Source organism: Piliocolobus tephrosceles, chromosome 17 (genome assembly GCF_002776525.5).
Source record: "Piliocolobus tephrosceles isolate RC106 chromosome 17, ASM277652v3, whole genome shotgun sequence".
NCBI classification, from domain to species: domain Eukaryota; kingdom Metazoa; phylum Chordata; class Mammalia; order Primates; family Cercopithecidae; genus Piliocolobus; species Piliocolobus tephrosceles.
Genome location: NC_045450.1, coordinates 27,730,418 through 27,758,300, shown reverse-complemented (window position 1 = coordinate 27,758,300; position 27,883 = coordinate 27,730,418). Strand labels below are relative to the sequence as shown.

At 56.0% G+C, this 27,883-nt stretch overlaps 4 protein-coding genes across 7 annotated transcripts in view; all 4 read left to right on the top strand.

Annotated features, from left to right (window-relative positions):
• Positions 1–6: 6 nt before the first annotated feature.
• On the top strand, positions 7–4,513 carry MAZ (MYC associated zinc finger protein). 2 transcript variants are annotated; one of them, XM_023191054.2, is made up of 6 exons: positions 7–223; positions 306–1,156; positions 1,549–1,612; positions 1,890–2,061; positions 2,864–3,087; positions 3,403–4,513. In XM_023191054.2, exons 1-5 carry the CDS (start codon positions 32–34, stop codon positions 3,064–3,066), a joined length of 1,482 nt encoding a protein of 493 aa, XP_023046822.1. In that variant the 5' UTR covers positions 7–31; the 3' UTR covers positions 3,067–3,087; positions 3,403–4,513. The 2 variants fall into 2 exon arrangements, with proteins under 2 accessions (XP_023046822.1, XP_023046823.1); XM_023191055.3 differs by lacking the exon at positions 2,864–3,087 and having other exon boundaries at positions 3,403–4,489.
• Positions 4,514–5,429: 916 nt separating this feature from the next.
• On the top strand, positions 5,430–9,059 carry PRRT2 (proline rich transmembrane protein 2). Of its 3 annotated transcripts, XM_023191052.1 has the most exons (4): positions 5,536–5,669; positions 6,334–6,419; positions 6,507–7,268; positions 7,668–9,059. In XM_023191052.1, the coding sequence occupies exons 2-4, from the start codon at positions 6,399–6,401 to the stop codon at positions 7,968–7,970; spliced, it is 1,086 nt and encodes a 361-aa protein (XP_023046820.1). In that variant the 5' UTR covers positions 5,536–5,669; positions 6,334–6,398; the 3' UTR covers positions 7,971–9,059. The 3 variants fall into 3 exon arrangements, with proteins under 3 accessions (XP_023046818.1, XP_023046820.1, XP_023046819.1); XM_023191050.1 differs by having other exon boundaries at positions 5,430–5,669; positions 6,334–7,268; XM_023191051.2 differs by lacking the exon at positions 5,536–5,669 and having other exon boundaries at positions 5,687–7,268.
• On the top strand, positions 7,357–14,138 carry PAGR1 (PAXIP1 associated glutamate rich protein 1). Its single transcript, XM_023191053.1, has 3 exons — positions 7,357–10,312; positions 10,525–10,607; positions 13,630–14,138. Exons 1-3 carry the CDS (start codon positions 9,831–9,833, stop codon positions 13,827–13,829), a joined length of 765 nt encoding a protein of 254 aa, XP_023046821.1. The 5' UTR covers positions 7,357–9,830; the 3' UTR covers positions 13,830–14,138.
• A 158-nt stretch (positions 14,139–14,296) lies between these two features.
• MVP (major vault protein) overlaps positions 14,297–27,883 on the top strand; it is a 28,325-nt gene continuing 14,738 nt past the window's right edge. The window contains exons 1-3 of the mRNA XM_023191049.2: positions 14,297–14,528; positions 24,648–24,807; positions 25,015–25,210. Of these exons, the coding sequence (XP_023046817.1) occupies positions 24,683–24,807; positions 25,015–25,210 (321 nt within the window). The 5' untranslated portion in view covers positions 14,297–14,528; positions 24,648–24,682. The remainder of the gene's footprint in view (positions 14,529–24,647; positions 24,808–25,014; positions 25,211–27,883) is intronic.

Sequence of the window (27,883 nt, the reverse complement as noted above, 5' to 3'; positions counted from 1 at the left end):
GAGCCCCGGGGGCCCCGCTGCGGCCGAGGCCATGTTCCCGGTGTTCCCTTGCACGCTGCTGGCCCCCCCCTTCCCCGTGCTGGGCCTGGACTCCCGGGGGGTGGGCGGCCTCATGAACTCCTTCCCGCCACCTCAGGGTCACGCCCAGAACCCCCTGCAGGTCGGGGCTGAGCTCCAGTCCCGCTTCTTTGCCTCCCAGGGCTGCGCCCAGAGTCCATTCCAGGTGAGTAGGGCCGGCCGCGGGGGCCCGGGCTGGGGGGGCGCCCGCCCACACCCGAGGCCCACTCGGCGCCTTGTTTCCGTAGGCCGCGCCGGCGCCCCCGCCCACGCCCCAGGCCCCGGCGGCCGAGCCCCTCCAGGTGGACTTGCTCCCAGTGCTTGCCGCCGCCCAGGAGTCCGCCGCGGCTGCTGCGGCCGCCGCCGCCGCTGCTGCCGCCGTCGCTGCTGCGCCTCCGGGCCCTGCCGCTGCCTCCACGGTGGACACAGCAGCCCTGAAGCAGCCCCCGGCGCCCCCTCCGCCACCCCCGCCCGTGTCGGCGCCCGCGGCCGAGGCCGCGCCCCCCGCCTCCGCCGCCACCATCGCCGCGGCGGCGGCCACCGCCGTCGTAGCCCCAACCTCGACGGTCGCCGTGGCCCCGGTTGCGTCTGCCTTGGAGAAGAAGACAAAGAGCAAGGGGCCCTACATCTGCGCTCTGTGCGCCAAGGAGTTCAAGAACGGCTACAATCTCCGGAGGCACGAAGCCATCCACACGGGAGCCAAGGCCGGCCGGGTCCCCTCGGGTGCTATGAAGATGCCCACCATGGTGCCCCTGAGCCTCCTGAGCGTGCCCCAGCTGAGCGGAGCTGGCGGGGGAGGGGGAGAGGCGGGTGCCGGCGGCGGCGCTGCCGCAGTGGCCGCCGGTGGCGTGGTGACCACGACCGCGTCGGGGAAGCGCATCCGGAAGAACCACGCCTGCGAGATGTGCGGCAAGGCCTTCCGCGACGTCTACCACCTGAACCGACACAAGCTGTCGCACTCGGACGAGAAGCCCTACCAGTGCCCGGTGTGCCAGCAGCGCTTCAAGCGCAAGGACCGCATGAGCTACCACGTGCGCTCACATGACGGCGCTGTGCACAAGCCCTACAACTGCTCCCACTGTGGCAAGAGCTTCTCCCGGTGTGCACGGGGCCTCGGCCGCCCGCTAGGCCGTGGGGAGGGAGGGACGCGACGGAGGTGGCCTGGCCGTTGCTGGCGGGGAGGGAGGCGGCTGCTGAGGTTGGGGAAGGGGAGCCCCTCCCAGGGTGGAGGGAGGAAGCCTCTCCCGGTTACCAGGGAGCAAGGGGTGGTCCTTTGTCGAGGAGGTGGGCCTTGGGGTTGACGGAAGCTTTGCGTGGGAGGAGGCGGCGGCAGCGGCTGGGTTCCAGGGGAGGGATTTCCTGCCGAAGTGGCGCTGTGACGGCCCGGGCTCTGGGAGGAGGCGCAGGGATCCTCGGAAAGGCCTGTGGTGCAGGTTGGCGGATTTGGGGCGCACCACCTCCGCCCTAACCCCAACCCCAACGTGTCCCCAGGCCGGATCACCTCAACAGTCACGTCAGACAAGTGCACTCAACAGAACGGCCCTTCAAATGTGAGGTAGGAAGCCCGCCTCCTCCTGTCCTGGTTTTCATGATTTTGATCCTCATGGTAGCTGTCTGAGTTCAGCCTCTCAGACCCCCTTTTTCTCTCTCTCCTTTTTGCCTTTTCACTCCATTTTCTCATCCCTTCTTCAAGGCCTCATCATGTCACTCCCATTTCCTACAGATCAAAGATCCCCAAGGCTCTGATACCTTTAACCTCTTGCTCCCCCCTCCCCAGCCCGCCAAGCTTTAACTTTCCTGTGACACCCCCCACGCCCCTCCCCCCTCCCCAGAAATGTGAGGCAGCTTTCGCCACGAAGGATCGGCTGCGGGCGCACACAGTTCGACACGAGGAGAAGGTGCCATGTCACGTGTGTGGCAAGATGCTGAGCTCGGCTTATATTTCGGACCACATGAAGGTGCACAGCCAGGGCCCTCACCATGTCTGTGAGCTCTGCAACAAAGGTACATGCTGAGGACTGCCGGGAGGGCCGGGGCAGAGGGTGGGCACCTGGCCAGACGCCCTGCCACAGATACGGGCTAAGGGTGCTGTAGCCAAGAGCTCGTGGCGTCTAAAGTCCTCCAAGAGGTCAAGGGAGCAGCGGGGGACACCTGAATGAACGTTGTTAGACTCTTAAGAAGTCCTGGCTGGAAGAGAAATCTGCCAGAGAGGTTGAACCTCCTGGGCATACGTGGGGAGAGCGGGAGTGGAACTTGGCTGCTCTGGGGAAGGAGTAGTCAAGAAAGCCAGTTCCAAGGGTCACAAGGCAAGGTTTCCGCCGCGCAGCCACAAGGTCTTGTCTCCAGCTCCTGGGGCAGGTGGAGTAGTACACGGGCTGGGATTTACCAGCACGCACCCTGCACGGGTAGCAGAGAAAACTGCCTTCAGTCAGACTCACCGGTTAACTGGGTTGAGACCGCGGGGCACTGGAGGGAGGGGGACACAGCCGTCTCTGCTGAGGGTCAACCCTGCCAGTGGCTAGGAGTCAGTGTCCTGTCATCCTGGGAGAGGTCTCCCGGCCATGGAGAGTGAGCTCTGTAGGCACCAAGGCTGAGAAGCGGGCACCACGCAAGCCAGGCCCCAGGCTCAGGGAGGGGCTGCTGTGCCCACAAGCCCCAGCAGAGCAGTTAACCCCAGGCTACCAAGGATGCCGTGGGAGGAGGACAGGGCCATCTGAGGAGGGCATCCCCCGCCTAGGAGATCAGCCCCGTCTCTGGGGTCTCCGCCTGGCTGACCCCCGCCCCATCCCAATCCACCCCCCAATAGGCTTCACCACGGCAGCATACCTGCGCATCCACGCGGTGAAGGACCACGGGCTCCAGGCCCCGCGGGCTGACCGCATCCTGTGCAAGCTGTGCAGCGTGCACTGCAAGACCCCTGCCCAGCTGGCCGGCCACATGCAGACCCATCTGGTGGGGGCCGCCCCCCCTGTCCCGGGAGACGCCCCCCAGCCACAGCCCACCTGCTGAGGGGGACCCCACACCCACCAGGCAAGGCGTGGGGCATGGCTGGGGGGCGGGATGGGGGGTGTGGGGGATAAGGGGGCTCAAAGGGCCCAATAGGGGATCTCAGGAAGGCGAGGGATGCCCATGTACCACTCAGGCTAGGGAGATTTCTGGGCACAGGGAGGACCTTTGAGGAGAATTGCTCTGTCTGGGTGAGGATGCAGGCCGAAGTCTCTGGGAACCAGATAGGAAGTGAGCAACGGCTGTGTCCCAGGGGAAGCAAACTGGGAAGGTCTGGGGTGAGGGCAAGGCTTTTGCCATTCAGATCGTGCTGTGATCCGTGGTGTTTTTCTTGTGCAGGTACTGGTGAGGTTTGTCCAATGGCGGCAGCGGCGGCGGCGGCGGCGGCAGCGGCAGCAGCAGCAGCAGCAGCAGCAGTAGCAGCCCCTCCCACAGCTGTGGGCTCCCTCTCGGGGGCGGAGGGGGTGCCTGTGAGCTCTCAGCCACTTCCCTCCCAACCCTGGTGAGCTCCAAGTTGGCTGCGGGGGAGAGGGGAGAATGGAGTAGAGTTACCTGGTACAGGCTCCTCTCCCCCCTCTTTTCCCACCAACTCCTATTTCCCCACCAACCAAGGAGCCTCCGGAAGGAAAGGAGGAAGAAATGTTTTCTTAGGGGAATTCGCTAGGTTTTAACGATTTGTTTCTCCTGCTCCTCTCTTCTGTCAGACCTGGCCCCACACAAACCTGTCCCCTCGGTTGTGTTGAAGTCCCCTGGACAGTGGGCAGGGTGGCAGAGGACACGAGCAGCCACTGCCCGTACCCCCTCTCCTCTCTCTAAGCCCATGCCCTGTCCTCCCAGGGACTTGTGAGCCTTTTCCCTCGACGGTCCTCTTCTCTCCTTCCAGTCCTCTCCCCCTGCTGTCTGCAGCCCCTCCCCGGGGAGTTGGTGCTTTCTTTTTCCCTTTTTTTTTTTTCCAGGGGGAGGGAGGAGAGGAAGGAGGGGGATCAGAGCTGTCCCAGAGGGAAAGCGGTGAGGTTTGAGGAGGGGCAGAAGCAGGGCCGGCATAGGTTGTACCTTCGTAAGGTGGTATGGGGGTTTGGGGTCAAGCCCTGAACATCGTCCTACTTGAGAATCTGTCAGGGGAAAAAGTCAAGGGGAGCAGAAGGAGAAGCCAGGAGGGCCAGAGGCAGAGAAGAGATGGAGTCTTAGGGGCCAGGGTGAGTGAGGGGTCCAGGGCCTAGAGGTGCTTCCTGGGGGCGGGGGAATGCAGCCAGTGTCCCCCTCCCCTTTTCCACCCCAGCCTCCAGCCCTGGTCTTGTCTTTTCATCCCTCTTCCCCACGACAGAAGTTGTGGCCCTGGCCATGTCATCGTGTTCCTGTGTCCCCTGCATGTACCCCACCCTCCACCCCTTCCTTTTGCGCAGACCCTATTACAATAAATTTTAAATAAAATCTTGTTTCTGGCTCTGGATTAAATGAATTGCCATCACTAAGCACCTGCCCCCACCCCCAAGGGTTTCTTCTCGGCCAGGTGTCTTATCAGTCCAGCCTTGCTCTGCCCTGTGCGGCTGTGGGGTTCTGGCTCCGCCCTCCCCAGGGGCAGCATTACTGGCGGCAGCACAGATTTAGGGCGGGGCCAAGGCTGTGGCTGTGGAGAGCAAGTTTCAGGTCTCTGGGGAATTCCCAGTCGGGACAGGCCCAGAATAGCCCCTGGAGGTTTGAAGAGGCCCCGTTAGAAACCCAAACAGCTGCCAGACAGGAATGCCGCCATCCCCCGTCCACACCCATGGCCGCTACTCAGCTCCCAGCCGCATCCCTCCCCGCGCGCGTCACATCCCTGAGGCCATGGTGGGTGGATGCGGCTGCGGAAGGGCTGGGGAGTCTGAGTCCTAGGACTGAGAGCAGCAAGATACAGAATGAAAGCTGCACCTGTCCCTCATCCTGGGCATAGGCCACCCCGTGTTTACACGGGCTCTTCTGCCCAGTCTCTCCTGCCCCTTGGAATTCCCTTTCCTGTCCCCGCTCCATCCTTTCCAGGCCCCTTTTTTGAGCCTTCCAGCGCTAGTTTCTGCTGCTCCTTTCTGCAGGGTCCATTCTCTCGAAACCCCACCCTGCTCCTCCTCTGCAGCCTCCCCGTGTCTTGCCCCATCTTCCTTCCCCTCCTGCTGCTCGTAGAGGCGCCTCCATCCGGTCCTGCCTGTCTCACTGGTCCGGTCTCCTCGCAGAACCCTCTCCGTTTTCCCCCAACCCCCGTCTCTTCCAGGGATCCCAGTGACCGTTGGCGGGCGGGGCCGGGGACTGAGGAAGGAGGCGGGGGGCCCCGCCTGGAGGCGCACGTGGGAAGGGGCAGGGAGGGGGCGCGAGTGGTCCACGGGCCGGTTGCCTGGGTAACGCGTGGCTCCCTTGGGCTGGCAGGAGGGGCCGGAGGCTCGCGAGGGGCGGGGGCGGCGCGCGACGGCGGCGGAGCGTAGGGGAGGGGACCGGAGAGGAGGGGATGAGCACACGGGAGGGGAGAGGAGGGAGACCCGCCGCCTCCCTCCCTCCCTAGCTGACTTGCTCTCTCCCGGGCTGCGGCTGCTGCAAAAGCCAGCAGCGGCAGCGGGAGCTGTCCGGAGGCCGGCGTCGAGGTGAGACCCGGGCAGACTGAGGCTGCGGGTAGGAGTGGACCGACCGACGGCCGACGCCGGGCGGGCTGCATGGGAATGCGGGTGTCTAGAGGGCTGGTGGTGGTGCTGGGCGGGCTGAACCCTCGGGAGGAGGCGCCAGCCCACCGAAGGCGAGGGAAGCCCCGGGAGAGGGGCTGACAGGGGATCGGAGGAGATAACCAGGTCCCCCAGGGAGAAGCGGGGGCGTCCTCGCCCTAAACGCGCAGCAAGAAAACCCGCACGCCTGGGCGCCCAGGGAGGAGGGGAGGATGCAGAGGGAGTGGAATGCGAATGTCGGGTCTTCTGCCCAGTCTGCCTGTCGGAGTGCTGTTTGCACAGCTCGTTAATTTTGGGGTGCTGGGATCTGAGAGTCTGGATCTTGTTGGATGGACCCAGGGAGAGACCCTGGAGAAAGTCCTGTTTACCAAAGGGTTAATCTTCCCCAGGGCTCTCCAAGCAGAAGACTTTGAGTAGAGCACTCCTCCCCCAGGGATGTCCCACCCTAAAGGAAAGGAAACCCCAACTTTCTTCCTCTCCCTAGAGGCAGTGCAAGGCTGGCCCTGAGACAGGAATGTGGCCCAATTGGGCCTGCAGTGCTGAGCACCCTCTTCCCTCCTCACCCCAAGCCTATCTCCTCCTCTTCCAGGGTTTGCCGCTGTCTCTGCTATTCCATTCTCCCCAAAGGGGTTCTCTCCCCTCTCCCATCTCAAGATGGCAGCCAGCAGCTCTGAGGTCTCTGAGATGAAGGGGGTTGAGGAGAGTCCCGAGGTTCCAGGCAAAGGGCCTGGCCATTCTGAAGCTGAAATTGGCCCTCCCCAGGTCCTAGCAGGGGTACCAGACCAGCCAGAGGCCCCGCAGCCAGAGGCCCCGCAGCCAGGCCCAGACACCACTGCAGCCCTTGTGGACTCAGGGCCCAAGGCTGGGCTGGCTCCAGAAACCCCAGAGACCCCCGCTGGGGCCTCAGAAACAGCCCAGGCCACAGACCTCAGCTTAAGCCCAGGACGGGAATCAAAGGCCAACTGCAGCCCCGAACAGCCATGCCAAGAAACAGTGTCCAAACCAGAAGTGAGCAAAGAGGCCACTGCAGACCAGGGATCCAGGCTGGAGTCTGCAGCCCCACCTGAACCAGCCCCACAGCCTGCTCCCCAGCCCACCCCCAAGCCAGCCATTCAACCAGTGCTCCCCACCCAGGAGGACCCTACCCCTGAGATTCTGTCTGAGAGTGTGGAGGAAAAGCAAGAGAATGGGGCAGTGGTGCCCCTGCAGGCTGGCGATGGGGAAGAGGGCCCAGCCCCTGAGCCTCACTCGCCACCCTCAAAAAAGTCCCCCCCAGCTAATGGGGCTCCCCCCCGAGTGCTGCAGCAGCTGGTTGAGGAGGATCGAATGGGAAGGGCGCACAGTGGACATCCAGGATCTCCCCGAGGTAGCCTGAGCCGCCACCCCAGCTCCCAGTTGGCAGGTCCTGGGGTGGAGGGGGGTGAAGGCACCCAGAAACCTCGGGACTACATCATCCTTGCCATCCTGTCCTGCTTCTGCCCCATGTGGCCTGTCAACATCGTGGCCTTCGCTTATGCTGTCATGGTGAGCCCCATGGGACCCTGGTCCAGGCCTGCTGTGGCTCCCAGCTTCCCGCCAGCGCTGTGACAGAGCCCCAGGAGTAATCATGCCTTCCTTACCCTCTCCCGTCTGCATGGACCCCACCTCCCCAATTCCAGGGCCTTTGTTTGCTTCTCCCTAGGACTGAACCCTCTGATCCACCACTGCCCTGCCCCTTTGGGTGGGAGGGATATGGAAACACATGTGTCACACAGCCTCGCTGACCTGTGCCCTCCTCCCCCTGCCCCTCCACTCCTCCTTCCTCCCTTACCTGCCATCCATGGGGCTGGCCTCTCTCTTCTGGATGACTTTTCCACCTGATCCCTTCTGGGCTGGCTTCTCCTGACCCCGGCCATGTGCCTCCACCCCTCGCCCTAATCCCAGTCCCGGAACAGCCTGCAGCAGGGGGACGTGGACGGGGCCCAGCGTCTGGGCCGTGTGGCCAAGCTCTTAAGCATCGTGGCACTGGTGGGGGGAGTGCTCATCATCATCGCCTCCTGCGTCATCAACTTAGGCGGTGAGTGGGGGCTTGGGACAGGCAGGGGAGGAATGGAAGGGTTGGCAAGGGCAGCTTTACTAACCCCTGCCCCTGCTCTCTCCTGTCTGTCCTCCTTACCTCTCCTTTGTCTCTCCTTGTCTCCCCCTCCCCCCTGTCTGTCCTTCCCTCTCCTCTCCCACAGTGTATAAGTGAGGGGCTCTGCCCCACATCCCAAGACTTTTCTTCCTGTTGGGAGCTGCCTTGGGCCCATCCCTCCCCTGGGGGGAGCCCAACTGATGGCCCTGGCCCCCACCCCTAAGGACCAAGGGAGCCTGAGCAGCCTTGTTTACAGCTTCTGTCCTGCTCCTGCATCTTGCCAGGCTCCTCTGCCAACTGTAGGCCTCCCTCATCCCTGCACTGGTTCCAACCTCCCTGCACTTCTGCCTGCATCCCCTCCAGCCTCTTGGCCCCCTATCCCTGCACTTCTGGAAACCTCCCTGCACTCTGGAAACCTCCCCCAACACCTCCCCAACGCTGCGCTCTCAGCCTCCCTGCATCTCTGTTGGCCTCCCTGCACTTCTTCCCGCCTCCCAAATTCTCTGGACCTCCACCTTGGCCTTCTCCCAACTTTCATTGTCTTGGCATCTCTCAAACCTCAGTCCTCTCTTCCTTCCCTTATCATCTCCCCTTTCCTCTCCACGTCCCTCCCCCTTCCTCTTCCTGCCTCCTCATCTCCCTTAAGCATCCTCTTCTCCAACCTCCCGTCACCGTTTACTCTGCAAAAATGACAGCACTTAGACGAGGCTTGGGGGCGGGAAGCAGTGTTGGGAGAGGGCTCCCCAACCCCGGGCTCCGACTGTTCTCTGCTGGGACCACCCAGGGTCGGACACCCAAGGGTGTCTTGCAGGTCGTAGAGCTGGCAAGCCGGGCCTCGTGTGGGGACTCGGGCGAGGGTGGCGAGCACTGGTTCCGAACGCACGCAGGGGAGAAGCGAGGGACGCGGCGCTGACCCCTCCAGGTCAGCTGGAGTTGACCCGCCCACCTGGGCTTTTCAACCCCAGTCCACGAGTTTTTTCTTGAAGGTGTTGGGGCTAGATTTATTCACGTGCTTCGTAACGAAAGAATCCAAAAAATAGGACCAAAGCGCCCACAGGCAGGAGCGAGGGCGGGGCGGGGCGCTCTATAATTATTTTCTAAGCTGACGGGGGAGGTTTGTTGCACGCGACAGCCCGCTGAGGAGGCGGGGACCGAGCTACAACGCGGTTCGGATTTGGCGGGGTTTTTTTTCCAAAAAAAAACTAAAATTCTTAAAAAAAAAAAAAAAAAAAAGGCTATTATCAAACTGATTTCTCCCTTTTTGTATGCCGGATGCTGCATGAGTCTGAAACACCAATAAACGGAGACTGCATGAGACTCGCCTCCAGTCTCGGTTGGTTCCTGCGTTCGTCCCGCCGGCCCGGCGGTGCTGCCTCTCTTCCGGCAGAACCTTACCGCGTGGTATGCGCATGCGCCTTCCGGGTGGCCATCTTTACTGTGGGCTGAAGCCTGCGCGCCTATTCGCGCATGTGCAAGCCTTCCCTCGCTTTCCTCTTCCAAGTAGCCTTAACTAGAGCGGAGCCTCCAGCGCCATTTCTGTGCGCCTGCGTAGTGTGACCCTGCGCAGCCTGGGAGGCGGGTCTTAGCTCCAGGTGCGTACGGCGGCTGACTTGACGTGGCCCACAACTGCGAGGTCCGGGGAGAAGGCGCCGCGTCCAAGTGTAGAGAGGGGCGGCGTGGAAGCGAAAAGAGTAGCCCGTCCCTCTCTTTCCTCTTTCCCCCTTTCGGAAAGTGGTTTCTGCGGGGCCCGGGAGCGTCGGAGTACCGGACCTCGATCCACGGGGTGGGGTCCTTGGTGGGGACTGAGCGCCCCCTCCCGGGGACGGGCGGTCTGGCCGCAGCGTCCCCTGCGGGAGCCTGATTGGCTGGAGACGGTCCCGTACCCCGCCCCCCCCCCGGGGAGCCCGATCCCTGGGGGACCCTGCCTTCGGACTCCAGCAGCTGTCATCGCAGGGTCCCTGCCCTAGTGGCCTATGTCACTTGCTCGGGGCCATGGGGACACTGCGGCCACCACGGCGGCGCCTCTGTCTGAAGAAGGGGAAGTGACCTCCGGCCTCCAGGCTCTGGCCGTGGAGGATACCGGAGGCCCCTCTGCCTCGGCCGGTAAGGCCGAGGACGAGGAGGAAGGAGGCCGAGAGGAGACCGAGCGTGAGGGGTCCGGGGAAGAGAAGGCGCAGGGAGAAGTCCCCAGCGCCGGTAGGGAAGAGCCTGCGGAGGAGGACTCCGATGACTGGTGCGTGCCCTGCAGCGACGAGGAGGTGGAGCTGCCCGCGGATGGGCAGCCCTGGATGCCCCCGCCCTCCGAAATCCAGCGGCTCTATGAACTGCTGGCTGCCCACGGTACCCTGGAGCTGCAGGCCGAGATCCTGCCCCGCCGGCCTCCCACGCCGGAGGCCCAGAGCGAAGAGGAGAGATCCGATGAGGAGCCGGAGGCCAAAGAAGAGGAAGAGGAAAAGTAAAGACACACTCTTACACCTTGTCCCGGGCCGGCCCCCGATGGCGGGAGGAAATAAGGAGGGAAAATGTGGGACCCTGGAACCTTTGAAAGTGGAGGGAGGGAAGCCAGCGGGGGAGGAAGAACGGGGGGGGGGGGGGGGGGGGAGAGAAGCACAGGTGTGGGTGGGAGGGAGAACTGCCCTCACCCTTCACTCTGTTCACCTGTCCCAGACCACACATGCCCACGGAATTTGATTTTGATGATGAACCAGTGACACCAAAGGACTCCCTGATTGACCGGAGACGCACCCCAGGTACAAACGAGAGGGGACAGTTGGGGGGAGGTGAAGGGCCTGGGCTCAGTTACCCAAGATCGGCTCCCCTAGAGGCCTTTGCTTGCTGCCTCAGCTGCCACACAACTTACAGCTTCAGGAAAGAGTATTCACCCGGTAGCACTATCTGTATGACTTAGATTACTACCTCGTCTTCCTTTTTTTTTTTTTTTTTTTTGAGACAGAGTCTAGCCCTTGTCTCCCAGGCTGGAGTGCAATGGCATGATCTCGACTCACTGCAACCTCTGCCTCCCGGGTTCAAGCCGTTCTCCTGCCTCAGCCTCCCAAGTAGCTGGGATTACAGACGCATGCCACCAGGCCAGGCCAGTTTTTGTATTTTTAGTAGAGAGAGGCTTTCATCATGTTGGCCAGGCTGGTCTCGAACTCCTGACCTTGTGATCCCCCCGCCTCGGCCTCCCAAAGTGCTAGGATTACAGGCATGAGCCAATGTGCCCGGCCTCTCGTATTCCTTTAAGAGACAATTATAATACAAAAAGTTAGCCGGGCATGGTGGCGGGCACCTGTGATCCCAGCTCTCAGGAGGCTGAGGCAGGAGAATCACTTGAGCCCGGGAGGTGGAGGTTGCAGTGACCTGAGATCACACCACTGCACTCCAGCCTGAGCAACAGAGTGAGACTTCGTCTCAGAAAACACAATTACGGCTGGGCGCGGTGGCTCACACCTGTAATCTCAACACTTTGGGAGGCCAAGGCGGGCAGATCATGGTGAGGAGATCCAGACCATCCTGGCTAACATGGTGAAACCCCGTCTCTACTAAAAATACAAAAAATTGGGCCAGGTGCAGTGGCTCACGCCTGTAATCCCAGCACTTTGGGAGGCCAAGGCGGGCAGATCATGAGTCAGGAGATCGAGACCATCCTGGCAAACACAGTGAAACCCCGTCTCTACTGAAAATACAAAAAAAAAAATTAGCCGGGCGTGGTGGCGGGCGCCTGTAGTCCCAGCTTCTAGGGAGGCTGAGGCAGGAGAATGGCGTGAACCTGGGAGGAGGAGCTTGCAGTGAGCTGAAATCACTACTGCACTCCAGCCTGGGCAACAGAGCGAGACTCCGTCTCAAAAAAAAAAAAAAAAAAAAGAGGCACAATTACAGATAACTCCTTTTTTTAAAAAAACAACTAGTCATTGATTCTGGAAAATTACAGATAATTTTATCATGTTTCCCATTCCCAGAACTCCAAGTCCTGGCCTTTCAATATTATCTAGATCCGTATCCCTGTACCATCATGTACATCCTCTAATCACACCAGTGACCCCATTTCCCACCCCACATGCCTTCCTAGAATTTACCCTCAGTCATGCCTTTTTTTCTTTTCTTTTTTCATTTTTTTTTTTTTTTTTTTTTGGGAGACACGGAGTCTTGCTGTGTTGCCCAGACTGGTTGGTCTCCAACTCTTGAGCTCAAGTGATCCACCCGCCTCGGTCTCCCAAAGTGCTGAGATTACAGGCATGAGCCACTACACCCAGCCTAGAGCCATTCTTTATTTCTCTCTCTTTTACCTGAACATTCACACCAGCAAGTCTTGGTAGCTATAAGATGTACATTTCCAAGTACCTCTTGTACTCTCCACTTTCAACACCATATCCCCATCCAAGCCACTGTCTTCCTTGCCTGGATAGTTGCAGTAACTCTTAACTGGGCTCTCTGTTTCCAATTTCTGCAATTCAGATGATCCTTTAAAAATATAAATCATGTCTTTTTTTTTTTCTTTGTGATGAAGTCTTTCTCTGTTGCTCAGGCTGGAGTGCAGTGGCATGATCTTGGCTTACTGCAATCTCCACCTCCTGGATTCAAACGTTTCTCCTGCCTCAGCCTCCTGAGTGACTGGGATTATAAGCACACATCACCACACCTAGCTAATTTTTGTATTTTCTAGTAGAGAGGGAGTTTCCCCATGTTGGCCAGGCTGGTCTTGAACTCCTGACCTCAAGTAATTTGCCCACCTCGGCTTCCCAAAGTGTTGGAATTACAGGCGTGAGCCGCTGTGCCCAGCCATAAATCATGTCACTTTTCTTGTTTTTTTTTTTTTTTTTTTTTTTTTTGAGACCGATTCTTGCTCTGTCGCCCAGGCTGGAGTGCAGTGGCGCGATCTCGGCTCACTGCAAGCCCCGCCTCCCGGGTTCACGCCATTCTCCTGCCTCAGCCTCCTGAGTAGCTTGGACTACAGGTGCCCGCCACCAGGCTCGGCTAATTTTTTTGTATTTTTAGTAGAGACAGGGTTTCACCGTGTTAGCCAGGATGGTCTTGATCTCCTGAACTCGTGATCTGCCCGCCTCGGCCTCCCAAAGTGCTGGGATTACAGGCGTGAGCCACCGCGCCCAGCCTCATGTCACTTTTCTACTTAAAGTTTTCCAAGGGATTCCATCTTGCCAGGAAGGAGCATGTCAAAGGAGAATCCAAGCGCTTCTCCTGCCACCTCCAGTTCTCTGCACTCTTTTTTTTTTTTGGAGATGGAGTCTAGCCCTGTCACCAAGGCTGAAACGCAGTAGCGCGATCTCGTCTCATTGCAACCTCCACCTCCCGGGTTCAAACAATTCTCCTGCCTCAGCCTCCCGAGTAGCTGGGATTACGGGCGCCCACCACCATGCCCAGCTAATTTTTTGTGTTGGCCAGGCTAGTCTCGAACTCCTGATCTCGTGATTCGCCCACCTTGGCCTCCCAAAGTGCTGGCATTAACAAGCGTGAGCCACCATGCCCGGCCTGCACTCTTCTTTGAACAGAACTCTGTTCTTGCCCTGGGGCCTTTACACTTGCCATTTGCCTGCCTGGTGTCTCCCTGGTCTTCACATTACCTGTGCCTTCCTGTCATTCAAGATCTTTGCTGCTCACTCTCTCTGAGGTCCAACCCTGAACCTCAGGTCCTCCAAGACAGAGGCCTGGGGACCTGCATGTTTAACCAACTCCCCAAGTGATGAGTGAAGTCCAGGCAGGTCTGGTGCACACCACCTCCATCCCTTCCATGTATCTTACCTTCCCCTTCTCCAGGAAGCTCAGCCCGGAGCCAGAAGCGGGAGGCCCGCCTGGACAAAGTGCTGTCGGACATGAAGAGACACAAGAAGCTGGAGGAGCAGATCCTTCGTACCGGGAGAGACCTCTTCAGCCTGGACTCGGAAGACCCCAGCCCTGCCAGCCCCCCACTCCGATCCTCCGGGAGTAGTCTCTTTCCTCGGCAGCGGAAGTACTGACTCCCACTGCTCCTGCCTCTAGGGTGCGGTGTCTGTACCTGCTGGGGCCTGGGCCCTCCTTCCCGAGCCCAGACACTGAGAAACTTGGGAAGAAGAGAAAAACCTCAAGCTCCCAAACAGTACATTGCGGGAAAGAGGAAGAGTGTGTGTGTGTGTGTGTGTGTGTGTGTGTGTGTGTTTTCTATTGAACACCTGTAGAGAGAGTGTGTGAGCGTGTGTGTGTGTTTTTTCTATTGAACACCTATTCGGAGACCTGGACTGAATTTTCTGAGTCTGAAATAAAAGATGCAGAGCTATCATCTCTTAAAAGGAGGGGCTGGAGCTGGAGCTCAACATTTAGGCCCCACTTCAAGGGAGAGGCAGAATTGTATTCACCCAGATTGGAAAATGAATGCCAGATGGGCAGAGGCGCCCTCAGGTAGCACCTGCCCCATCTCGGGCCCTCCAACCCCTCCCTGTCCCACTCCAGTGCAGGCAGCTGGCTCCGAGGCAGAAACTCATGAGCACGCAGGGAGCAGTGCGCCCTCAGCTGCAGCAGAGGCAGCCCGGAGGATAAAATGAGAACCAGCTGCACGGGCTCTTTAACTCCCAAGCCCCACCCCTGGGCCTGGCCCGCCTTGCCCTGCTGGGAAGTGATCCCCCCAGGCTGGGTGAGTTCCCCATCCGAGGCGTTGGTTGCAGCTAGCTGCACTTCTAGATGTGAGTACATTGTACTAGCCCCCCCCCCAAACCCCAAATCAGGGGCAGATCTTTGTATCCCTTGAGGCTCTCTTTATTCCTGTCTTGCTTTCAAGAGCTGGCTTCTGCTGGGGCAGGGAAAACATGTCTGAATCAGGCTGGGGAAGGAGGATGGGCGGTGGCTTTGCTTTGGGAGGTTTCACTTTCCAATAGTTGGGGTTTTCTGGGTTTTGAAGTAAAGGCAGTTTAACTCACCAACACCGTCCCCCAGCCCCCTGCAACTCTCAGGCCTCTCTCTGACTTCAGGGTCCCACATGGGAAATCAGGTGGGGGACCTTACAGGGTCATTCAGACCCCATCTTAGTGCTAGATCGGTGCTTGCTCTACTTGCCTGCACTGTCCTGGGACCTGGGCTCTGACCTGTCACCTTGAGCTCCAAGAATGTGATCTGCCCCCATTCAGGGCCCTTAACTGTGACAGATAAGGGTTTGTTCCTGCTCCATGCGGGGCTGGGCCAGCTGTTGGCCTCCGTCAATCATTCAGGAAGTCATTAGAGTGATTTCCAGAAGGTGTAGAATTTAGTGGCCAAGGTTCTTTCCTTTTTGGGAGGAGAAAGTGAAAACTAGGATGCTCAGCTGGACCCCCCAGCCTGAGATTCTGGGGATCTTAGAGCTGTCCCTTGGGAGTGAAGCACTTGGGGGTGGGGGTGATAGCGAGGCTGATGGCCCCTGTGTTCTCATCTCTCTGCCCGGGTGGCCCCTGGGTGATGGGGGAAAGGCCGGCTGTCACGTGGGGTATCAGGTGGCTCTCAGAAACTCCCTTGGCACACAGCACTGGGTTGGCCATGGGGTGTGGCTGTTTGGGCAGAACAGCCCTCTGTAGCCTTGAGCAGGTAGGGAGGCCACCTTGAGTGGGTGGCCCAGAGACAGACTCAGGGCTCCAAGGTAATGGGGTGCTCAGGTTATCTTGGGTGCTGCCTTCCCAGGTTGTGGGGGAGCAGAGGCTGGGCGCTGGCCCAGCTTATAGGAAACGCTCACCTTTGAACTGCCATTGGTGCCATCTGGGCAGTACCCCCCCCCCAACCCAGGTCCTCTGGTCCTTGTTCTCGGCTTAGAATCTTCCTGTTTCTACCTGAGAAGCCACTGCCTCCTAGTTTGTGGTCTCTACAGTCATACCCAGGTTAGACTTCCGGCTCCATCCTTTGATAACTGTGTGCTCTTGGGCAAGTTTTTTAACTTCCAGGTTCTTGTGAGGATAACATGAGTTAGAGGACACTTAACACTACCTGGCACAGATTAAGCTCATTGGAAATGGGAGTTGTTACTGGGGGGCGTTTGCCTAGAACACAGGGAAAGGCTCTCTCCCGGAAACCTAGACCCAGTGGGTCAGAAGTGAGGCCTGCAAAAAGCAGCGGGAGCGGGATTAAGAATTCCAGCCCAGGGCCGGGTGCGGTGGCTCAGGCACCCAGCATTTTGGGAGGCCCGGGTGGGAGGATGGCTTGAGGCCAAGAGTTCCATACCAGCCTGAGCAACATGAGACCCTTGTCTCTGTTTTGTGTGTGTGTGGTTTTTTTGTTTTGTTTTGTTTTTAAAGAATTATAAGGGCCGGGCGCGGTGGCTCAAGCCTGTAATCCCAGCACTTTGGGAGGCCGAGACGGGCGGATCACAAGGTCAGGAGATCGAGACCATCCTGGCTAACACGGTGAAACCCTGTCTCTACTAAAATACAAAAAATTAGCCGGGCGTGTTGGCGGGCGCCTGTAGTCCCAGCTACTCGGGAGGCTGAGGCAGGAGAATGGCGTGAACCCGGGAGGCAGAGCTTGCAGTGAGCTGAGATCAGGCCACTGCACTCCAGCCTGGGCGACAGAGCGAGACTCCGTCTCAAAAAAAAAAAAAAAAAATTATAACTCAGTTCTATGATTAGGCAAGTTTAGAAGATTGGGGTTCTGAAGCCTGGTTCCTGGGTCGCTTCTGATCTAGGAGGTTCTTGCCTCTGGTGACTGGTCTTAATTGGCAGGAGTGGAAGGAGGGAGGACAAGTGGAGGTCTGGGCTGGCTGAGCTGTTCTGTCTCCCCCTCACCTCCCAAAAGCCACCAGGCTGCTCCCCTTCCCACAAAGTGGCCCAGTTAGGCTGGAGCTCACAAACAATTTCCTTGGGAAGAATAGTTCCTAAAACTGCTGCTTTAAAAAAACAAAAACAAACAAAAAAAACTTACATGAGACAGATTCTCAATTTTCATTAATGGTCTCCTAAAGGGGGTAAACCAGGAAGCCGCTGGGTGAAAACAGGCTGCTGGCAATTCCTGAGTCATGTGACCCATTCTCTAACGACTACAATATTTAAATCAGAAACTCCGTGACGTTGTGTCCTTGTTTATACCAAACTTCATGTGCCTTTTCCTGAACCTGAAGCTGTGGGAAGGTCTGGGGGCGGGGCCAGGTCACCGACCTCACCTCCAACCTCAGGATGACCTGGAGCAAGAGCCCTGGGGTTGGAGATAAAGGAGGCTGCTTGGACCTGGGTAAGGGAAGGGGCTGGAAGAGAATGAGTGCAATTCCCTGCCCTTGATGAGCAGCCTGCAATTGGAGCTGTGTTTTTGTTTTTGAGACAGAGTCTCTGCTCTGTCCCCCAGGTCGGAGTACGATGGCGCAATCTCAGCTCACTGCAACCTCTGCCTCCGGGTTCAAGCAATTCTCCTGCCTCAGCCTCCCGAGTAGCTGAGACTACAGGTGCCTGTCACCATGTACGGCTAATTTTTGTATTTTTAGTAGAGACGGAGTTTCACTGTGTTGACCAGGCTGGTCTCAAACTCCTGAGCTCAGGCGATCCTCCTGCTTCGGCCTCCCAAAGTGCTGGGATTACAGCCACAGCGCCTGGCCTGGAACTGATCTTTATCCTCCTCCCAGTTCCTACTGTGCACCAGAAACCTTCCAGTCTCGAATACCTTTGACTTGAAGCAGTCACTTTTTTTCTTTTTTCTTTCTTTTTTTTTTTTTTTGAGATGGCCTCACTCTTGCTCAGGCTAGAGTGCATTCGTGTGCTCCATTTATGGCTCACTGCAGCCTTGATCTCTCAGGCACAGGCGATCCTCCCACCTCAGCCTCCGAAGTAGCAGGGACCACAGGTGTGCACCACCACACCTAGCTAGTATTTTTTATGATTTTTGTAGAGACAGGGTCTCCCCATGTTGCCCAGGCTGGTCTTGAACTCCTGGCCTCAAGTAATCCATCTCGGCCTCCCAAAGTGCTGGGATTACAGGCGGGAGCCACCAAACCTGGTCAACAGTCACTTTTATTCTCACTTCACTGGAGAGGAAGGCTCAGAGGCTAGTAAGTGGCCCAGGAGCATGCTGGCAGTGATAAAACCTGCTGGAGTGACATTTTCCCACTGGCTCTCAATCCTGGATATAAAGAGTCAGAGGGAGAACTTTTTAAAATAGCAATGCATGAACCCCACCCGGACCAATTAAACAGAATCACCGGAGACGGGTAGCTTTAAAAAAGATCTGCAGAAGGCCGCGCGCCTGTTATCCTCGCCCTTTGGGAGGACAAGGTGGGTGGATCACTTGAGGTCAGGAGTTCGAGACCAGCCTGTCCAAAATGGCGAAACCCTGTCTACTAAAAAAAATACAAACTTACCCAGGTGTAGTGGGGTGTGGTGACATACACCTGTAATCCCAGCTACTTGGGAGGCAGAGGCAGGAGAACTGCTTAACTCGGAGGGAGGCAGAGGTTGCAGTGAGCCAAGATGGCACAACTGCACTCCAGTCTGGGCAACAAGAGCAAAACTCCATCTCAAAAAAAAAAAAAAAAAACAGATTTCCAGATGACCAGTGTGTAGCCTGGGCCAAGAGTCTCTGCTTTAGACCAGAGTTGCTCAGACTTTAATGTATGTGCAAGTCATTGAGAGTCAAGTTAAAATGCCGATGGATTCAGTGGCTCTGGGGTGGGGCCAGAGGCTGCATTGCTAACAAGCCTCCAGGTGGTGCCACTCTGCTCACTGCAGACTCGGTAGGCAGTGTGGTCACTTGGTCAATTGCTATTTAAGACTCTAGCGGCCGCAAGTGGTGGTTCACACCTGTAATCCTAGGACTTTGGGAGGCCGAGGCAGGCAGATTGATTGCCTGAGCTCAGGAGTTTGAGACCACCCTGGGGTGAAACCCCATCTCTACTAAAATACAAAAAATTAGCCAGGCTTGGTGGCATGTGCCTGTAATTCCAGCTACTCGGGAGGCTGAGGCATGAGAATTGCTTGAACCTGGGAGGTAGGTGGACATTGCAGTGAGCCAAGATTGTGTCACTTCACTCCGGCCTGGGCGACAGAGCGAGACTGTCTCCAAAAAACAAAAAACTCAGTATATCAGTACTCATAGTTGACCCTGAAGATCTCCGGGAAGTAGTGACTCATAACTCGTTTATTAAGTTTTGCTGCAGCAGAAGTTTACTTTTGAGCCAGAAGTCTGTGATCCGGTCTCCCTGCCCCCCCCCCCCCCCCCCTTTTTTTCTTTCTTTCTTTAAAGAGATGGGACCTTGCTATGTTGCCCAAACTGGTCTTGAACTCCTGGCCTCAAGCCATCCTCCCACCCTCGGCCTCCCAAAGTGTTGGGATTACAGGTGTGAGCCACCTCTCTCAGGCAAAAGCCCCTCTTTTAACTAGACAATGAACCTTGTTTCTGCTTTGGACAGGCTATTTAGTTCCTGTCCATTTACCCTCATGGTGGGAGAGACCCTGGTGGGATTTGGGGTGAAAGCTGGCTGTGGTTCTTGCAGGAGCCTCATGACCCCTGAGGGAGGTGTGATCAGGCAAGACTGGGCATCTACACTGAGAGCCGACTAGGGCAGGTCTCAGAAGCCGGGACTAAAGGAAGATGGGTGGATGAGTGGATCTGGGGAGCAGGGGCCAAGCCTGAGGGCTGGGCAGAGCTTTCCAAAGGTCAACACAATCCTTGCTATTGTCTTTTGAGGGCCCTGATCTATTTTAAGTAAAATGCTCTAACTGCGCATGTCATCTGGAAGGAAACCACAAAAACCTCAATCTGAGACTTGGTCACCAACGTGCTGCCTGAGTCAAAGGGTTTCCGTGGCTCACCTCCATGGATGGCGAGGGTAGAAGGCAAGACCTGTCCTGGGTGAACCTGGCGGGTGGTCTAGGCAGAAGGCCCGGGTTTAGGGCATGGCAGGTGGGTGGTCAGGGAGGTGAGGTGGGGTCTTGGTGCTGATGCAGGGACAGTTGCTGAGGGCTTGGCCTCAGAACAAGCCAGGAGTCCAGCCGTGAGGATGACTCTTGCTGAGTCACTGAGCTGGGCGAGGCGTTCAGCCCACCTGACTGGGTCCAGCTGGGGCGGCAGATGGTGGAGAGGCCTCAGCTGTGGGGGGCGTGGCAGGGATCATCCATTGATGAGCCAATGGAGGGCGTTCCCAGAGCCTGCTTCCAACCTTGCACAGCTTTCTAGAGTTCAAATCTTCCCTGGGGGGCCTCAGAGCCCTGTCCATACCTCCGCTCACAGCCCCAGCCCTTCCTCTTCTCCCATCTGGTTTCCTGGCCAGGTTTCGGCCCTGCAGAGAACCCTCCCAGGGAGCAGTGGAAAAAGCTTCACCTGGCAGTGAAACCCCTACTTGCTGTTCCATCACTGCAGCTGGGGTGAAACAAGACTTGCCACTGACCAGTAAACAACTGAGGCTTAAACCAGCATGCCAGGTCAGGCGGGGAGCCCCCGGCACTGGTTATATTCCCCAGATCCCTCACTGGATAGGAAAGTTGGGCCTCAGGCACTCTTCCTCCTCTGCAGTCAGAGTGCAGATCAAGAGCCAGGCTCTGTTCTGAGTGCTATATGTGCTAACTCGGTTGATGATGATATCCATTCTCATTTTGTAGATGAGGAAACAGGCACAGGGTGGTCAAGGGACTTGTTCAAAGTACTGATCCCATAAGGTTGAGAACCAAGATCCAGGCATCGTGGCTGGGCATGGTGGCTCCACCTGTAATCCCAGTGCTTTGGGAAGCTAAGGCTGGATGATTGCTTAAGGCCGGGATTTTGAGACCAGCTTGGACAACAGAGCCTTTATACCCACAAAAAGTTAAAAATTAGCTAGGCGTGGCGGTACGTACCTACAGTCCCAGCTACTCGGGAGGCTGAGATGTGAGGATCCCTTGAGCTGAGGAGTTCAAGGCTGCACAGTGAGCTGTGATCACTACACTCCAGCCTGGGCAACAAAATAAGACCTTACCTCAAAAAAAAAAAAAAAAAAAGGCCGGGCGCAATGGCTCACGCCTATAATCCCAGCACTTTGGGAGGCAGAGCCAGCTGGATCACAAGGTCAAGAGATTGAGACCATCCTGATCAACATGGTGAAACCACGTCTCTACTAAAAAAAAAATACAAAAGTTAGCTGGGCATGGTGGTGGGGCGCCTGTAGTCCCAACACTCGGGAGGCTGAGGCAGGAGAACGGTGTGAACCAGGGAGGCAGAGGTTGCAGTGAGCCTAGATCGCGCCACTGCACTCCAGTCTGGTGACAGAGTGAGACTCCGTCTCAAAAAAAAAAAAAAAAAATCCAGATCTAGGAGTCCCAGCCCTCTGGACTTTCCAGAACAGGGCCCCGTATTGTGGAGCAACTGAGGGGTAGAATCAAAGGTGAGCAGGATGGGGCAATAGGAAGAAAAGACAAGGTCCCCATAAGAGTGGCAAGAGGAACAGAGCCAGGAGATCGGAAAGCAAACCCCTGTGCTCCCAAACCGCAGAAGAGGTTAGACAAGCCACCCTCCTCCAAGCCAAGGGAAAGTAACTTTGAGCAAAAATGAGCAACAGAAAAGTATCAAGGTCAGATCTCATACAAAGTTGCAAGATGAAAGAATGAGCAGCAGAATAACCTCCCTGTGATGTGGAAAGTGTGCCAGGAAAACAAACCCAAACTGTAACCTCTTTCAGAATGAGGCAAGGCAGTGAGGAAACTATATAAAAACATGAAAACAGCCGATCAGAGTTGTAAGCCCGGGCAGTCTGGGTCGGAATGGGTGCCCCGAACCACGGGACCGTGAGGCCTCTCTAGAAAGACAGGACCAGGCATTCCACCAGGGTTCTAGTCCCGACAGTACCACTAGCTTGGGCCTTGAAGGATTCATTGTCCCTGTCTGGGTCTCAACTATTGAGAGCTCCACTGTCCCATATGGGATCAACCAGCCATATTTGGCCATTTAAATTAAAATTAGCTGGGTATGGTAGCTCACACCTCTAATCCCAGCACTTTACAAGGCTGAGGATTGCTTGAGCCCAGGAGTTCGAGACCAACCTAGGCAAAATAGCAGCACCTTGTCTCTGCAAAAAAAATGAAAAAATTAGCTAGGCGTGGTGGCACATGCCTGTAATCCCAGCTACTCAGGAGGCTGAGGTGGGAGGATCGCTTGAGTCTGGAGGTTGAGGCTGCAGTGGGCCATGATTGTGCCACTGCACTCCTGCCTGGGCAGCAGAACAAGACCTTGTCTCAAAAAATGATTTTAAAATTTAGTTCCTCAGATGCAGTAGCCACATTTTATTTATTTTTTTCCGAGACAGAGTCTTGCTCTGTCACCCAGAACTGGAGTGCAATGGCAAGATCTTGGCTCACCGCAACCTCTGCCTCCTGGGTTCCAGCAATTCTCCTGCCTCAGCCTCCCAAGTAGCTGGATTACAGGCATGTGCCACCACGCCCAGCTAATTTTTGTATTTTTAGTAGAGACAGGGTTTCTCCATGTTGGCCAGGCTGGTCTCAAACTCCTGACCTCGTGATCTGCCTGTCTCAGCCTCCCAAAGTGCTGAGATTACAGGCATGAGCCAGCATGCCCGGCCACTAGCCACATTTTAAGTGTTCAGGAGCCACATGTAGATGTGGCTAGTCCAAAGACAGCACAGATTTAGAATATTCCCCATCACTGTAGAAAGATTTAGAATATTCCCCATCATTGTAGAAAGATTTAGAATATTCCTCATCATTGGACACTGCTGAGTTAAAGGGTTTTTGTTGTTGTTTTTTGAGATGGAGTCTCGCTCTGTTGCCTAGGCTGGAGTGCAATAGCACGATCTCTGCTCACTGCAACCTCTGCCTCCCAGGTTCAAGCAATCCTCCTGTTTCAGCCCCACTAGTAGCTGGGAATACAGGCACCCACTACCATGACCGGCTAATTTTTATATTTTTAGTACAGACAGGATTTTGCCATGTTGGCCAGGCTGGGTCTCGAACTCCTGACCTCAGGTGATCAACTGCCTTGGCCTCCCAAAGTGCTGGGATTACAGGCGTGAGCCACCGTGCCCAGCCAAGTTAAAGGGTTTTTAAACAATAGCCGGGCAGTGCAATGGCATGGCTGTAAGGCAGCAGGGGGTGGTGGGGACTGTGGTAGGTGGGAAAGCTTGTATTCCATCTAAATGGGGCAGCTGCTGCTTGACTGTAGGCTGTATTGCTGGTCTTCTAATTCTTCAAGTGAAGCAGGAATTGGGATTTTGTGAAGACTCAATTTCTAAACAAAAAGTTGAAATTTTACAGATTGTGGGGCTCAAGTGTAACTCCTCTTGGGCTGTATCCAGCCTTGATTCTGTAATTTGTGGCTCCTGCCTGTTTGTCCTCGGCCAGGCCACTCCCTTCTTCCCCTCACTTGTATTTTTCACCTGGGGTTGGAGGCTGGGTAGATGGTGGAATTGATGAGCTGCTTCTTTTTTTTTTTTTTTTTTAAGACAGAGTCTCGTTCTGCCTTCCATAATGCTGGGATTACAGGCATGAGCCACTGCACCTGTCCTGGCCAGACATTTTTGAGGCCACCACCAGACAAAAGAGGCTCCTCAACGGCCAGGTGTGATGGCCCACACCTGTAATTCCAGCATTTTAGGAGGCAGAGGCAAGAGGATTGCTTGAGGCCAGGAGTTCGAGACCAGCCTGGGCAACATAATGAGACCTCATCTCTACAAAAAAAAAAAAAAAAAGGGTGGGCACCCATGAAAAACACCAGCAAACACAGTAGCATGCGCCACTAGGCTCAGCGACCCACAAGGCTGAGGCATGGCTTTTGTGAGCTATGATTGCACCACTGCACTCCAGCCTGGGTGACTCCGTCTCAAAAAAAAAAAAAAAAAAAAGTCTGACCTGAGTCTCTTAAGGATGAGGCCCTAGAGCACCTAGTGAACTTGGTCCCATTTGTGTGACTCAAAGGGACTTGTCCAAAGTCCAAGGGTTGCTGGGGGCAAGGATGGGGCTTAGTAAGGGCATGTAACATTCCTGAACAGGCCAAGCACTGGGTGAAACCACTCAGGATTCAGAAGTAGGTGGGTTGGGGTGGGTGGAACATGATAATCAATCATCCCCCTTCTCCTTCCTTTCCACCCCACCCTTGCTCACAACTGTAGAAGCTAAGGGTGGGAGAGAACTGGGGAGGAGGGGGCCAGAGTGATTTGCAGTGTTACTAATGCAACTGGTTCTATGGAAGCCTCAGTGCCGTCTGGGATCCCTTTCATGAGCAGTGGACTAACTAGGTCTTCACATTCAGCCCAGGTTTACTACAGCATAAGAAGGGGGGAGGAGCATAGACACAGCTCATGCAAACATTCCTTTTGTTTGTTTATGGCTGAATCCTAGCCACTGGACTACCTGAGGCATATAGATATTCTTTGGCTGTGGGCTGACATTTGAATACAGCTGGGGCCTCAGGATTCTCTGAAATAAAGAGCTGCCTCCCTCTGGAGGAGCCAGGCAGCTCCTCAGAGCAGCTGCCCGTTGCGTGCTGGACAAGGCCATATCACTGCCTCCATGGCTCCCCAGTCTCCCAGCTTGCTGTATCTCTCCACCTTAGAGACTGGGAGCGCCTTGATCTGAAGCTCTTTGCAGTGCTGGTGGCAGTGTAGGGGAAAGTAGTTGATGGGAGCAAGGGAAAGGAATTGGCAAGGAACCCAGGGCCTCTGGCTCACTGCGTCAAGCCATTCTTTACGGTCAGGATGGGCTGTGTCGTCTTGGGTGAGGTAAAGACAGGGAGCGGTGAGCATGTGGATGCGGACAGGGAAGGATGCAGTGACCTGGCTGGAGGAGGTAGGGCCGTATCCCACCCAGAGTCTGTCTCCAGACTCATGACTGCCCCATCCCAGGCTCCCTGGGTTCACCTGTGTCCTCTCCCTCAACTACCAGTCATCTTCTGGTGAGCCCTGGGCTTAGGAGTCACCATGGCAACTGAAGAGTTCATCATCCGCATCCCCCCATACCACTATATCCATGTGCTGGACCAGAACAGCAACGTGTCCCGTGTGGAGGTCGGGCCAAAGACCTACATCCGGCAGGACAATGAGAGGTGGGTGTGGGGGCTGGGCTATGGGGGAGCCTCAGGGATGTGGGGGCCCAGTGGTCTGGCTGGCATGATGGTCCTTTTCCTCCTCCCTGTTCCCAAGCAGGAATGGCCCTCACTTGGGTGATAGAGAGGTTTCTCTCTCATTTGGTGTCCCCTTTGGTAGTGGAGACCTGGTCCCAGGTCCTCACACCTCTTCTCATCTTCCTGCAGGGTACTGTTTGCCCCTATGCGCATGGTGACCGTCCCCCCACGTCACTACTGCACAGTGGCCAACCCTGTGTCTCGGGATGCCCAGGGCTTGGTCCTGTTTGATGTCACAGGGCAAGTGCGGCTTCGCCACGCTGACCTCGAGATCCGGCTGGCCCAGGACCCCTTCCCCTTGTACCCAGGGGAGGTGCTGGAAAAGGTACCTGGCTTCCTCTCTCCCTATGCCCCATCCTACCTGTCCTCCGCCTGCCTTGGGCTCTGTACTGCTGCCGCCGCCTTCTTCTTCTTCTTTTTTTTTTTTTTTTTTTTTTGAGGCAGAATTTCGCTCTTGTCGCCCAGGCTGGAGTGCAGTGGCATAATCTTGGCTCACTGGAAGCTCCACCTCCCGGGTTCAAGTAATTTTACTGCCTCAGCCTCCCAAGTAGCTGAGATTACAGGAACCCACCACCACGCCCGGCTAATTTATGTATTTTTAGTAGAGACGGGGTTTCACCATGTTGGCCAGTCTGATCTCGAACTCCTGACCCCAGGTGATCTGCCCGCCTCAGCCTCCCAAAGTGCCGGGATTACAGGCATGAGCCACTGTGCTCAGCCTGTACTGTTTTCTAAAGGGAAAACAAACCAGGGCAGTGGGAGGGGTGGGGAGAGAGATTTGCTGGCTCTCACCAAGGGTGGAATTGACTCACTGTACTTCCACTCACCTCCAGCCACCCCTGTCCTCCACACATGCCCCAAACACACCTGCCTCTTTTCTGAGAACTATTGGTCCATCTCACCTGCTAATCTCCCAGGCTCCAGAGCCTACCAGAAGTGCCCAGCAGTCTGGCATTAAATGGCGTGTGCCAAGATTAAGCAGTTCATTCACCCAGTGCCAGACACTGGTGGGCAGTGCCAAAGCAGCAGTGACAAGCCCAGGCCCCGGGCTGTGCCTATTCAAGGAGAAGCCATTGCAGGCCTGAACCTACAGCCAGGCTCTTGTCCCCCTTTGGTCTCAGGCCTGGGCCTGAGCAGGTGGGCGTCCCACCTTCATTCCCTTACCTATTCTTCTACCTTTACCCTCTGGCCATTTAATGGTTTTTTTTTTTTTTACTGACTTTACTAATCAGTGCTGCTTGATCCTGAAAGCATAATAGCAGGACATGGGGAACTTTTAGAGACATTCATGTCCACTTAGGTGCAGACAGTTTGGGGGAAGAAGTGTGTGGGTAGAGAGAAAACGAAGAATGATTAAGACAATAACCCTTAAGGAATCCGAGTGAAGAGTATATAGGAATTTTTGTACCTTTTTTTTTTTTTTTTTTGAGATGGAGTCTCACTTTGTTGCCCAGGTTGGAGTGCAGTGGCATAATCTCAGCTCACTAGAAGCTCCACCTCCTGGGTTCACGCAATTCTCCTGCCTGAGCCTCCCGAGTAGCTGGGATTACAGACACGCGCCACCATACCTGTCTAATTTTTTGTATTTTTAGTAGAGACGGAATTTCACTGTGTTAGCCAGGATGGTCTCGATCTCCTGATCTCGTGATCCACCTGCATTGGCCTCCCAAAGTGCTGGAATGAGAGGGGTGAGCCACTGTGCCCAGCCTTTTTTTTTTTTTTTTTTCTTTTATTGAGACTGGATCTCCCCCTGTTGCCTAGACGGGAGTGCAGTGGGGTGATCATAGCTCACTGCAACCTCAACCTCCTGGGCTTAAACGATCCTTCCACTTCATTCTCCCAAAATGCTGGAATTGCAGGTGTAAGCCACCACGCCCTGCCTAAGCTTTCATTTTAAAGAATACGTTCAACTGGGCACAGTGGCTCACGCCTGTAATCCCAGCACTTTGGAAGGCCAAGGTAGTCAGATCACGTGAGGTCAGGAGTTTGAGACCAGGCTGGCCAACATGGTGAAAACCCATCTCTACTAAACATACAACAATTAGCCAGGTGTGGTAGTGCGTGCCTGTAATCCCAGCTATTTGGGAGGCTGAGGCATGAGAATCACTTGAACCTGGGAGGTGGAGGTTGCAGTGAGCCAAGATTGCACCACTGCATTCCAGCCCGGGTGACAGAGCAAGACTCTGTCTCAAAAAAAAAAAAAAAAATTAGCTGGGGGTGACACCTGTAATCCCAACCACCCAGGAGGCTAAGATGGGAGGATCACATGAGCCTGGAAGGTTGAGGCTGTTGTGAGCCATGGTTGTACCACTACAGTCCAGCCTGGATGACACAGGGAGACCTCGTCTCCCAAAAAAAAAAAAAAAAACAGCCCTTCCTTTGAGCGCCCCCGTTTCAGTTCAAAGAATCTTCTCTAACTTCTCCTTCATCTGAACTCCTGAAGACCCTCTTGCCCTGACAGTATTTGTAGTCTACTGGGACAGAATTGTTAGTGTCTGTATGTTATCACCTTGCTAGAACTTAAATTTCATGATATGTTCTCTCCACCACAACCAGGGTGCCCTGCAGGAAGGAGATGAGCAGGGAAAGGCTCTCTGAGCAGTGAGCCTCCAGCCCTGCTCGCCATCTAGTGTGTGGCCAGTGGGTGGAGTGGAGTCGCTCTGCCCGCTCCTTCAGCCCAGGACCAGCCTCATCAGAGTCGGGCGCGGGGGAGCAGGCTTCACTCAAAACCAGAGTTCAAGTCTTGATTTGGTTTCTCACTAGCTGTGTGACCTTGGTCATGTCTCCTATTTATTTATTTATTTATTTATTTATGAGACAGGGTCTTACTCTGCCACCCAGGCTGGAGTGCAGTAGTGCAATCATAGCTCACTGAAGCCTCAACCTCCTGGGCTCAAGCGATCCTCCCACCTCAGCCTCAGCCTCCAGAGTAGCTGGGACTACAGGTGTGAGCCGCCACCATGCCTGGCTAAATTGTTTTTTTTTTTTTTTTTTTTTT